The 12,500-nt window shown below is 50.0% G+C and overlaps 2 protein-coding genes and 1 pseudogene across 7 annotated transcripts in view; all 3 read right to left on the minus strand.

Annotated features, from left to right (window-relative positions):
- LOC110169139 (uncharacterized) overlaps positions 1 to 2,563 on the minus strand; it is a 50,997-nt pseudogene extending 48,434 nt beyond the window's left edge.
- Positions 2,564 to 5,979: 3,416 nt separating this feature from the next.
- On the minus strand, positions 5,980 to 8,662 carry LOC129412282 (keratin-associated protein 4-3-like). Of its 6 annotated transcripts, none has more exons than XM_055165573.1 (6): positions 8,295 to 8,662; positions 8,038 to 8,197; positions 7,895 to 7,991; positions 7,726 to 7,782; positions 7,602 to 7,660; positions 5,980 to 7,560 (listed from the first exon to the last, which is right to left on the minus strand). In XM_055165573.1, the coding sequence occupies exons 1-6, from the start codon at positions 8,385 to 8,387 to the stop codon at positions 7,121 to 7,123; spliced, it is 906 nt and encodes a 301-aa protein (XP_055021548.1). In that variant the 5' UTR covers positions 8,388 to 8,662; the 3' UTR covers positions 5,980 to 7,120. The 6 variants fall into 6 exon arrangements, with proteins under 6 accessions (XP_055021548.1, XP_055021543.1, XP_055021545.1 ...); XM_055165568.1 differs by having other exon boundaries at positions 8,038 to 8,138; positions 8,179 to 8,662; XM_055165570.1 differs by having other exon boundaries at positions 8,099 to 8,662.
- Positions 8,663 to 8,687: 25 nt separating this feature from the next.
- Positions 8,688 to 12,500, minus strand: part of pard6b (par-6 partitioning defective 6 homolog beta (C. elegans)) — a 26,418-nt gene continuing 22,605 nt past the window's right edge. Inside the window, exons 3-4 of the mRNA XM_055165567.1 lie at positions 10,831 to 11,234; positions 8,688 to 9,878 (exon numbers count right to left, since the gene is read on the minus strand). Coding sequence (XP_055021542.1) covers positions 9,372 to 9,878; positions 10,831 to 11,234 — 911 coding nt within the window. The 3' untranslated portion in view covers positions 8,688 to 9,371. The remainder of the gene's footprint in view (positions 9,879 to 10,830; positions 11,235 to 12,500) is intronic.

Here is a 12,500-nt window from a genome sequence, read left to right on the forward strand (position 1 = left end):
TATGTGACTGTGTGTGTGACCGTGTGTGACTGTGTGTGTGACTGTGTGTGACAGTGTGTGTGAGGCTGTGTGTGTGACAGTGTGACTGTGTGTGTGACTGTGAGAGACTGTATGTGACTGTGTGTGTGACAGTGTGACTGTGAGTGACTGTGTGTGTGACCGTGTGTGTGACCGTGTGTGTGACTGTGTGTGACTGTGTGTGTGACTGTGTGTGTGACTGTGTGTGTGACTGTGTGTGTGACTGTGTGTGTGACTGTGACTGTGTGTGACTGTGACTGTGTGTGACTGTGTGTGACTCTGACTGTGTGTGTGACTGTGTGTGACTGTGTGTGTGCCTGTGTGTGTGCCTGTGTGTGTGACTGTGTGTGTGACCGTGTGTGTGACTGTGTGTGACTGTGTGTGACTCTGACTGTGTGTGACTCTGACTGTGTGTGTGACTGTGTGTGCCTGTGTGTGTGACTGTGTGTGTGACTGTGTGTGTGCCTGTGTGTGTGCCTGTGTGTGTGACTGTGTGTGTGTGACCGTGTGTGTGACTGTGTGTGTGACTGTGTGACTGTGTGTGACTGTGACTGTGTGTGACTCTGACTGTGTGTGACCTGTGTGTGTGTGTGTGCCTGTGTGTGTGACTGTGTGTGTGACTGTGTGTGTGACTGTGTGTGTGACTGTGTGTGACTGTCCTCCACAGACAGTACGGAACATTTGTGCCACATAAACACACCTTAAACCAAAACTCACACCCACACAAAACCACCACAAACGTTTGGGTTTCGTTTGTGCTGAAAAAAGATATTAAGATATTCGTCGTTTTCGGCCGACGTCTCCGCGCCCCCAGAACACGTTAAAACATGCGAGAAAAAGAAAAAAAAAAAGGAAACTGTTACATAAATTCTTTGTTTTGTTTGTGCTGTTGTGTGCCGTTTCAGATTTTTTAAGTTTTGATTGACTTATTTCACTGATTTCATGATGCGATTTCCAGCCTGATGAAATGTATTTATTCTTCTTGGTCATTACCAAATCCATAGAGCAAAATCCTCAAACACTAAACCTTATTTTCCGTTACTACGAATCAAAATAAATCATTATTTTCATTGTATTCATCACTTATCGTGTAAAAAAGCCGTTACAATAATCAGTCCCCGTCCCCAGATTCTGTCGCTGATGCAGCTTTCATTTAGTTTCCTTTTTTAGGTTTGATCTGTTGCAATTTGTTTTATTTTTTTCCGTTCCCATTGTTTTTTTTCGCACTATGTTATGATGGTGGACGTGCGTTATGTGTTTCTATTGTAAATATGGATCATACTCACATTCAAAAACAACACAAAAAACAACACCGACTCTGTTTTGTGCATTTTAGAGCGTTTTGAGGTGTCCTGCCCGACGTATAAAAGAATCGTTAATATCTCCAGAACTAAAGCGGCACAAACGAAGCACAAACACCTGACGGGCAGGTGCGCGCCTGACGAGGCTGATACGATACAAACCTCGACACAGAGCATTTACAGTGCACTTTTGATTCAAAACGATTCGATATACTTCAAAACAAATCGATACGGTTCAGTGAAAAACAAAGTTAAATCATGGCTGTGGTACTAAAAGTGTACGAAGTCCATGAAGTTAACACGAAAAACTGTTAAAACGTCAACACGACTGTAGCTCTTACTCTAAATAACTTGGTAAAATATACCTAAAAATACTCTCGGCGATATATCGACACAGCAGCCCACGATACCCACACGGTATCACCAAACTGAACGATACGATATATCGACGTAAACGCGTGTCCGGGTGCGCGTGCGTGTGACAGCTCTGACACGTCACTTTAACTCAGTTTGTGTGAATAAGTGTTTCAAACGGCCTCAAACCCGCACAGCTCATCTGTTCTGAGCGGAAACCGGTCCACGTGGTCAAGGTCCGCGTGAGGCCCGGTGCGCGGGTTCGGCTGAGGGTTCGATTCCCCCAGAACAAACGTAAACACAGAAACAGCACAGACGTCACCTGAAGGCCGCTAATGCTGATGCTAATGCTAATGCTAATGCTAATGCTAACGCTAACACTCGACCCAAACATTAGAACAGAGCCGTGAACAGAAGCGTGAGCCGCGGGTTCGTACCGAGCGCCACCCGGCAGGCGGTCCGGAGGGGGCCGTGCTGGCTCCGCTTCAGCTCTTTGTCCGACAGAATCTTCTCCAGAGCCCGCGACAGGAACATGGCTTTGGTTCTGCGGCTCTGGGCCTCGGGCGGCGGGGCGGAGGTGGCGGGAGACCGGGGCTCGGACCGGGGCTCGGACCGGGGCTCGGGCGCGGGAGGCCGGGGCTCGGACCGGGGGACGGGCCGGAGCATGTCTCGGGCTCAGGCCGTCATCCTGGAGCCGGTCCCGGGGTGACGGGAGCTCCGGAGCGCGGGGCGGACACGGGGCCGTGCGGGAGCGGGCGGAGGAGCGCGGCGCTGGGGTCCGGGGTCCTGGGTCCTGGGTTCTGTGGTTCGGTGGTTCGGTGGTTCTGGAGCTCGGTTCTGTCACTGCTCCAGCGCCGCCATGATGCTGACGCGGATCACGTGACTCTCAGCTGAGCGCGTGCGCGAGACGGAAGAATAAATATAAAACAATTAAAAATATATTTAATTTAATAATAATAATAATAATAATAGTAATAATAATAATAATAATAATAATAATAATAATAATAATAATAATAATAATAATAATAATAATAATAATAATAATAATAATAATAATAATAATAAGCTCGTACTTGTTCACAGCCTCCTGACACTCGGCCGTTCATTTGTGTCCTTTCTAGTGGACACTGAGTGAACCTGTTAAGTGTGTTTGAAGTGTTTTCAGAGACTCTTCATGGGGGGACGAGGTTCCTCTGGGGGATCACATGGTTCTATCATGTCCAGTGCGGGTGGATCCTTGGCCGCATCGGAGCGCCGGAAGTTGCCCACGGTGCACCGCGACTTCATTTTTTTACGAACGTTATTTAAGCAGTGAAATTACATTTTAATAAAAAAAATAAAAAATCATTTTACAAATAAGGAATAACAGGAAAAATAGCTCCTCGTAATTCTTTAAGCGTCGGAGCTCCTCCTCCTCTTCTTCTTCCTCCTCTTCTTCTTCACTGTGGTTCAGTTCTGCGTGAGGAACAAACCTGGGAACTCCACCACCCACCTACACCTACACCACCCACCTCACCTACACCACCCACCACACCTACACCACCCACCTACACCACCCACCTACACACCTACACCACCCACCTACACACCACCTACACACCACCTACACCCCACCACACCTACACCACCCCACCACCTACACCACCCACCTACCCACCACCCACACACCTCACCTACACCACCCACCTCACCTACACCTACACCACCCACCTCACCTACACCACCTACACCACCACCTCACCACACCCACCTACACCACCCACCACCCACCTACACACCCACCTACACCACCCACCTACACCACCCACCTACACACCTACACCACCCACCTCACCTACACCACCACCTCACCACTACACACCACCTACACCTACACCACCCACCTCACCTACACCACCCACCCACCTACACACCACCCACCCTCACCTACACACCACCCACCTACACCACCACCCTCACCTACACCACCACACCTACACCACCTACACCTACCACCACCTACACCTACACCACCCACCTACACCTACACCACCCACCTACACCACCCACCTACACCTACACCACCCACCACCTCACCACCTCACCACCACCACACCTCACCTACACACCCACCTACACCACCCACCTACACCACCCACCTACACCTACACCACCCACCTACCTACACCACCCCACCTACACCTACACCACCACCTACCACCACCTCACCTACACCACCTCACCTACACCACCCACCTACACCACCCACCCCCACCTACACCACCCACCTACACCACCCACCACCCACTACACCACCACCCACCTACACCACCCACCTACACCACCACACCCACCTACACCTACACCACCCACCTACACCACCCACCCACCTACACCACCCACCTACATACACCACCTACACCACCACACCCACCTCACCTACACCACACCACCACACCTACCCACCTACACCACCCGCCTCTGGGACGATCTTTATTAAGGAGGCGCTGTGAAAAATGTTTCTTTGTGAGATAATAAATTATCTTTCTCAGAAAAAATAATGCAAACAAACCTTTTTTCATAATTTTGTTAATAGTTGAAATTTCTCCAAGGTTTAACGACACTTTTCCAGCAAATCATCTCAAACAAATCATCTCCAACCGTCTCCTCTTATAACAAGCAGTTAGTGTTTAATCTCTTAAAGGGAATTAATAGAATAGAAACCAAATGTGAGATTTTGGGACCAGAGCCACAAACTTAATAAAGACACACAATATTTGACAACAGATTCAGAATCTCTGACCAAGAATCTACAATAAAACAAATGTACAAATGTTCCGAGCTCGATTTTGATGAAGTTCTGGTCTCAAACATGATTAGAAATGAAGGTTTCTGAAAAAGTGAACATGGCCCCAAAATCTCAACGAGCCAAAACTCAGGAACGACTCAAGGGACTGAGCTAAAACTTTAGATTCTTTTATTTGATCATTTTAGATTTTTTTTTTTTTTCAGCCAAATCTGAGCTGCTCATGGGGAGATTCACTGAAAACAGCTGATTTCATTTGGACAAACTCAAATGCATCAAGGAACTTTAGAAATGAGACACAAACAGACGAAGGGCTGAAACAGACAAAGCGTCTTGAACCTGAACAGGTGAAGCACTAAATGTGGTTCATCAGATTTGAGAGAAGCTCTGAAGTCGTCTCTGAATGAGCCTGAATATTAGAAGCTCTTTTGTTCTTTTGCTCTTTTACATTTCATCCATGAGTTATTCACGTTTGTTGATTCAGAAAAGTCATTTTCTCTCTAACAGGAGCTTGTCTCATTTCTCCAAGTAAAATAATCTTAACTGAAGTCATTTGCCCTGTGTGGATCCAGTTGGACCTGCTCCCGTTCCACAGGTCATGTGATTAACTGTAACTGGACTGAAAGGTTTGATTTTATTTTGGTGAAATCTTTGAGGCTGGACAGAGTGAAAGAGACAGACACACTGCAGCTCGTCTCATCACTACAGACTCGGAGATTCTGTGCAGATTTTCTTCAGTTTTATTCCCAGTTGTTTGGATTCAAAATTAGAGTCTGTTTTTCTCCCAGTTTAAATGACACGTCTTTGTTTGCAAGATTCATTTAACAGAATCAAATTCATATGAATAAAAAATGGAGAAACATTTGTGGCTGAAAGTTTTTGTGTCTGAAAACTTGAAACGTTTTGAAAATCGAAGTACAAGACTTGGACTCGACTCGGACTTGAGGCCAGAGACTTGGACTCGACTCAGACTTGAGGCCAGAGACTTGGACTCGACTCGGACTTGAGACCAGAGACTTGGACTCGACTCGGACTTGAGGCCAGGGACTTGGACTCGACTCGGACTTGAGGCCAGAGACTTGGACTCGACTCAGACTTGAGGCCAGAGACTTGGACTTGACTCGGACTTGAGGCCAGAGACTTGGGACTCGACTTGAGACTTGGTCCCACCTCTGAACAGTTATTTCGTTATTTAATTTGTAATTTAATCATTTTTGAACAACTGAACCAGTTTTAGAGTTTTACAGTTGAAAAGGTTGAAGTTTTAGTCAAACTGGTTTGTGAGGAAAGAAGCAGTTTGTCGCCCTCATGTGGCTAAAAGCACCAACTGCACAAAACCACCAAAACACTTGTAATTCTAAACTTTGACCACCAGAGGGAGCGTGAAACACTTCAATCTGTATTTTTCTCTGCGTAATTTAAACTAAAATATCTGTTCAGTTTATAATGATCTGGTTATACCCGTCACCAGAGGGCGCTCTAGAGTCTCAGGTCAGAGGGGCTGTTTTGATGTCACACTTTTATTTTTCTTACGTTCATCTTTTATTTGTCTTAAATAAACCGCTGGAGCGTGTGTGTGTGTGGTTCTGTGGAGTTTATTCCAGCCGTGATCACAGTTTACACACATTTACATCTTTTACATTTCAACTTTTACAGTCGTACAAAACATCGTTAAGAAAATACTGACATCTCCATAAAAATATTCACAAGAAAAAATCAACAACAACAAATGAAAAGAATCTGAAAAAGAGTTTAGAGCATCAAGCACACAGGACCTGTCACACACGTGTGTCAGGTGCCCTCCTGTGTGTCTGGGCTCTGAAGTGTGACTCGTTTCTTCAGATTTTCAGTCTTTGTTGATTTTTCTGGAAGTGTTTAAAAAGTGAAATTGAACAGAATCGTATTAAAAACACAAATATTTCACAGTAAATGAAAAGTACCGTTTGTTAAATTGAAATGCAGATTCGACATAAAAACATCGTTTACATAAAAAAATCATCAGAATAAATTACACTGTTGCCGTGGTTACAATCCCAATGTCCCACAATAGAAACGCACAAAATAAATAAACATCCAAATGATTCAGAACTGACGAAGACAGAACCTCCAGACCCGGTTTAGTCCTGGTTTAGACCTGGTTTAGTCCTGGTTTAGACCTGGTTTAGACCTGGTTTAGACCTGGTTTAGACCCGGTTTAGACCTGGTTTAGACCTGGTTTAGACCTGGTTTAGTCCTGGTTTAGACCCGGTTTAGACCCGGTTTAGACCCGGTTTAGTCCTGGTTTAGACCCGGTTTAGTCCTGGTTTAGACCCGGTTTAGACCCGGTTTAGTCCTGGTTTAGACCAGGTTTAGTCCTGGTTTAGTCCTGGTTTGGTCTCCGGACTTTCAGGAGGATGTGATGTGAGTTTTGCTCTGAAGAAGACGAGAAGTGCTTTTCAAAATCAATAATTGATTTTAAATGAGCGGAAATAAGATCCTGGACCAGACCCGGACCAGACCTGGACCTACAGTCTCACAGAGAAACACAGACCTGAGCTGCCTCAGGTCATTTGAATAAAAATCATAAAATATCTGAAACTCTGAGACTCGTGAGGATTTTTAGTTTTTTTCGTTTCGTGACTAAAACTCGTCTGGTTTATTCAAATCTCAGGATAATTATTCATCTGAGCCCAGAACCTTCCTGCTCCGAGTCCCAAACACGAGCAAACAAGACCAAGGACTGAACCAGGACTGAACCAGGACTGAACCAGGACTTGAGTTGGAGGCCCGTTTCACACAGTCTTGTCACACATGTGGTCATTATTATTAAATTGGTCCAACAGAAATTGAAATGTATAAAACATAAAATCAAAGCGAAAGAAAAAAAACGAGAAACTGAAACCTCAACACGAAAACCAACCTGACACACACAGAGGGACCTGACACACACAGAGGGACCTGACACACACAGAGGGACCTGACACACACACACAGAGGGACCTGACACACACAGAGGGACCTGACACACACAGAGGGACCTGACACACACAGAGGGACCTGACACACACAGAGGGACCTGACACACACACAGAGGGACCTGACACACACACACAGAGGGACCTGACACACACACACAGAGGGACTGACACACACAGAGGGACCTGACACACACAGAGGGACCTGACACACACACAGAGGGACCTGACACACACAGAGGGACCTGACACACACAGAGGGACCTGACACACACACACACAGAGGGACCTGACACACACACAGAGGGACCTGACACACACAGAGGGACCTGACACACACAGAGGGACCTGACACACACAGAGGGACCTGACACACACAGAGGACACACAGAGGACCTGACACACACACACACACAGAGGGACCTGACACACACACACACAGAGGGACCTGACACACACACACACACACACAGAGGGACCTGACACACACAGAGGGACCTGACACACACAGAGGGACCTGACACACACACAGAGGGACCTGACACACACAGAGGGACCTGACACACACAGAGGGACCTGACACACACACACGGGGAGGGACCTGACACACACGGGGAGGGACCTGACACACACAGAGGGACCTGACACACACACAGAGGGACCTGACACACACACAGAGGGACCTGACACACACAGAGGGACCTGACACACACACAGAGGGACCTGACACACACAGAGGGACCTGACACACACGGGGAGGGACCTGACACACACAGAGGGACCTGACACACACAGAGGGACCTGACACACACGGGGAGGGACCTGACACACACAGAGGGACCTGACACACACGGGGAGGGACCTGACACACAGAGGGACCTGACACACACGGGGAGGGACCTGACACATACAGAGGGACCTGACACACACGGGGAGGGACCTGACACACACGGGGAGGGACCTGACACACATGTGTGTTTTTGTGTTTGAGGATTAAAGTTTCATCATTTTTATAATTGAACTCGTCTTCAGGTTTCTCCAGTGCCTCAAATACAAAATGTGAGTGAAAATAAACCCTGATGAACCTGCTCCTGTCGCCCCTGTCGCTCCTGTCGCCCCTGTCGCTCCTGTCGCCCCTGTCGCCCCTGTCGCTCCTGTCGCCCCTGTCGCTCCTGTCGCTCCTGTCGCCCCTGTCGCTCCTGTCGCCCCTGTCGCTCCTGTCGCCCCTGTCGCTCCTGTCGCTCCTGTCGCTCGCCCCTGTCGCCCCTGTCGCCCCTGTCGCTCCTGTCGCCCTGTCGCTCCTGTCGCTCCTGTCGCCCCTGTCGCTCCTGTCGCTCCTGTCGCTCCTGTCGCTCCTGTCGCCCCTGTCGCCCCTGTCGCTCCTGTCGCCCCTGTCGCTCCTGTCGCTCCTGTCGCTCCTGTCGCTCCTGTCGCCTGCACCTGACCCTGAGCAGTTTGTTGTTTTTGTGGTTATTGTTTCAGTTTCATCGTTGAGATCGACTCACGTCTGGAGTTTAAAATCCAGAGGAAGCCAGCGCCGATAAACTGCCGATATTTCTGAACCGATATTTCTGGACCGATTTCTATTATTTTCCCCAAATTCTGTCATTTAAATTTAGCACAAACTTTTCAGAGTCCTGCGGTCACGGTTTTGGGAGTTTTCTTCAAATAAAACTTTTTGTTCAGGTCCAAACCAAATATCAACGCTCGAGATTTAAGGACGATCGCAGATTCGCCAAAAAGTGCAAATATCAGTGCGATATATCGGTCGGTCTCTAATTTATTGCATCTGAAATAATCATTTTAGTCAAGTTGAGGAGAATTTTGAGTTGAAATGAGTTCGATGTGTCATTTACATAAACTGCTGCTCCAGGTGTGGGCGGGGCCACGGCTCCTCACAGGTGTCGGTGGCAGGTGTCGGTGGCAGGTGTCGGTCCGGTCGATGTGTTTGGCGTCTCAGAGCGTGATCACCGTCCCCTCTTCCTCCAGGCTCCGCCTCTCTGGCGCTCTGCGGGGGGAGGAGCCGTTCGTCGTCGTCGCGGTTAAACTGTCGAGGCTGGCGCTGGCGGCGAGGGACCCGTTGGAGAGGGCGGGGTCGGAGGTGGCGGAGAGGGCGGGGTCGGAGGTGGCGGAGGTGACGGGGTCTCGGCGCAGGCGCAGGTGCGGTTCGTATCGGGGGATGTCGGGTTCTTCTTCGGCTCCGGCCTCGATCACCAGGTCCTCGTCTTCGTCGCTCTCCATTTCGCCCGCGGGGAAGTTCTGGATGATGTGGGCGGGGCCGGAGTCGACCGCGCCGCCGCCGTACCCGGCGTAACCGTAGAAACTGGCGCCGCTGTCGGAGGAGCGGCCCGAGCTGCCGGACGCCGCCCCGGCCTCTCGACTCCGCACCACGTTGTTCCTCTGATTGGCCGGTTTCACCGTGATGATCAAATTATGACTGTTGGCGATCATCATGTCCGTCACCTGAAACACACACGTGTGTGTTGAAACGCACAACAGACACATGACACACACACACACACGACACACACAACAAACACACAACAGACACACAACTGACACACGACACACACAAGAAACACACAACAGACACACATCTCACACACGACACACACAAGACACACACACACACAACTGACACACGACACACACACACACAATTGACACACGACACACACACACAACAGACACACAACTGACACATGACACACACAAGAAACACACAACTGACACACACACACACACACACACACGACACACACACACACAACAAGACACACAACTGACACTCAACTGACACACGACACACACAAGAAACACACAAGAAACACACAAAAGACACACGACACACACAACTGACGCACAAGAAACAGACACCTGGCCCAGTCGTTCAGTTATAGACAACAACTGTGTGCGGTCGCGCGCGTGCGGTCGTGTGTGTGTGGTCCTGAGATTGTGTGCGTGCGGTCGTGGTCGTGCAGGTCGTGTGCGTGCGGTCGCGCGGGTGCGGTCGTGTGTGTGTGGTAATGCGGTCGTGTGTGTGTGGTCCTGAGGTCGTGTGTGTGTGGTCGTGCGGTCGTGTGCGTGCGGTCGTGTGCGTGCGGTCGCGTCGTGTGCGTGCGGTCGCGCGGTGGTCGTGCGGTCACGCGCGTGCGGTCGTGTGTGTGTGTGGTCCTGAGGTCGTGGTCGCGTGCGGTCGTGTGCGTGCGGTCCTGTGCGTCGTGTGCGTGCGGTCGTGTGCGTGCGGTCGTGTGCGTGTGGTCCTGAGGTCGTGTGCGTGCGGTCGCGCGCGTGCGGTCGTGTGTGTGTGGTCCTGAGGTCGTGGTCGGTCGAGGTCGTGTGCGTGCGGTTGCGGTCGTGTGCGTGCGGTCGCGGTCGTGTGCGGTCGCGTGCGTGTGTGCGTCGCGGGCCGTACCTGGTCGAGGCTCTTGCCCGTCACCTCGATGCCGTTGACCTCCAGCACCTCGTCGTTGACGGCCAGCAGCCCCGTGCTCTCGGCGAGGCCCCCGGGGACCATCCTGGAGATGAAGATGCCCGGGAGCTTCTGGAGGCCCTGGGCCGTGACCCGGACGCTGGAGCCGTCGCGGATGTAGAAGCCCAGAGGTTTGTGGAGGCCGTGTTTGAAGAGACGGACGCGGCGCAGACTCTCGGGGAGAACGTCCACGTCGATGACGGACGACACCGGACGGAAGTCTCTGGGCAGACTGATGGTCACCGCCGGTTTCCGACGAGACTCCGGCCGAAGCAGAACCGCGGACAAACCGGGGCTTTTCTTACGGCTCAGAAGGTCCGAACCGAACGCCGAGAAGTCCGAGTCCTCTGGAAGAACGACAGAAGAGAAGAGAGGGATGAGAGAGAGAGAACGTGCACGTGAGGGGCGTGCACGTGAGGTGAGGGGCGTGCACGTGAGGTGAGGGGCGTGCACGTGAGGTGAGGGGCGTGCACGTGAGGTGAGGGGCGTGCACGTGAGCACAGGTAAAGTCAGAGTCATAACAAACACTGTTCAAACTCTTCACACAAAAACACAAGAGACAAAACACACACAGACACACACTGTAGAGTGTGTAGTGTGTGTGTGTGTGTGTGTGTGTATAGTGTGTGTGTGTGTGTGTGTGTAGTGTGTGTGTGTGTGTGTGTATAGTGTGTGTGTGTGTGTGTGTATAGTGTGTGTGTGTATAGTGTGTGTGTTGTGTGTTTGTATTTTAGATTTGAAATGAAAAAAACATTTTTGTTGGACTTTGGTGTTTGAGTCTGAGAGAAAAAGAGACGAAACAACAAGAGTCACACAGAGAGACGAACGACAGAGAGAGAGAGAGAGAGAGAGAGAGAGAGAGAGAGAGAGAGAGAGAGAGAGAGAGAGAGAGAGAGAGAGAGAGAGAGAGAGAGAGAGAGAGAGAGAAGAGAGAGAGAGAGAGAGAGAGAGAGAGAGAGAGAGAGAGAGAGAGAGAGAGAGAGAGAGAGAGAGAGAGAGAGAGAGAGAGAGAGAGAGAGAGAGAGAGAGAGAGAGAGAGAGAGAGAGAGAGAGAGAGAGAGAGAGAGAGAGAGAGAGAGAGAGAGAGAGAGAGAGAGAGAGAGAGAGAGAGAGAGAGAGAGAGAGAGAGAGAGAGAGAGAGAGAGAGAGAGAGAGAGAGAGAGAGAGAGAGAGAGAGAGAGAGAGAGAGAGAGAGAGAGAGAGAGAGAGAGAGAGAGAGAGAGAGAGAGAGAGAGAGAGAGAGAGAGAGAGAGAGAGAGAGAGAGAGAGAGAGAGAGAGAGAGAGAGAGAGAGAGAGAGAGAGAGAGAGAGAGAGAGAGAGAGAGAGAGAGAGAGAGAGAGAGAGAGAGAGAGAGAGAAGAGAGAGAGAGAGAGAGAGAGAGAGAGAGAGAGAGAGTAGAGAGGACAGAGAGAGAGAGAGAGAGAGAGAGAGAGAGAGAGAGAGAGAGAGAGAGAGAGAGAGAGAGAGAGAGAGAGAGAGAGAGAGAGAGAGAGAGAGAGAGAGAGAGAGAGAGAGAGAGAGAGAGAGAGAGAGAGAGAGAGAGAGAGAGGAGAGAGAGAGAGAGAGAGAGAGGGAGAGAGAGAGAGGAGAGAGAGAGAGAGAGAGAGAGAGA

The sequence above is a fragment of the Boleophthalmus pectinirostris genome, unplaced genomic scaffold (assembly GCF_026225935.1).
Source record: "Boleophthalmus pectinirostris isolate CB_2022bp ecotype Guang Dong unplaced genomic scaffold, ASM2622593v1 HiC_scaffold_8, whole genome shotgun sequence".
Taxonomy (NCBI): Eukaryota; Metazoa; Chordata; class Actinopteri; order Gobiiformes; family Gobiidae; genus Boleophthalmus; species Boleophthalmus pectinirostris.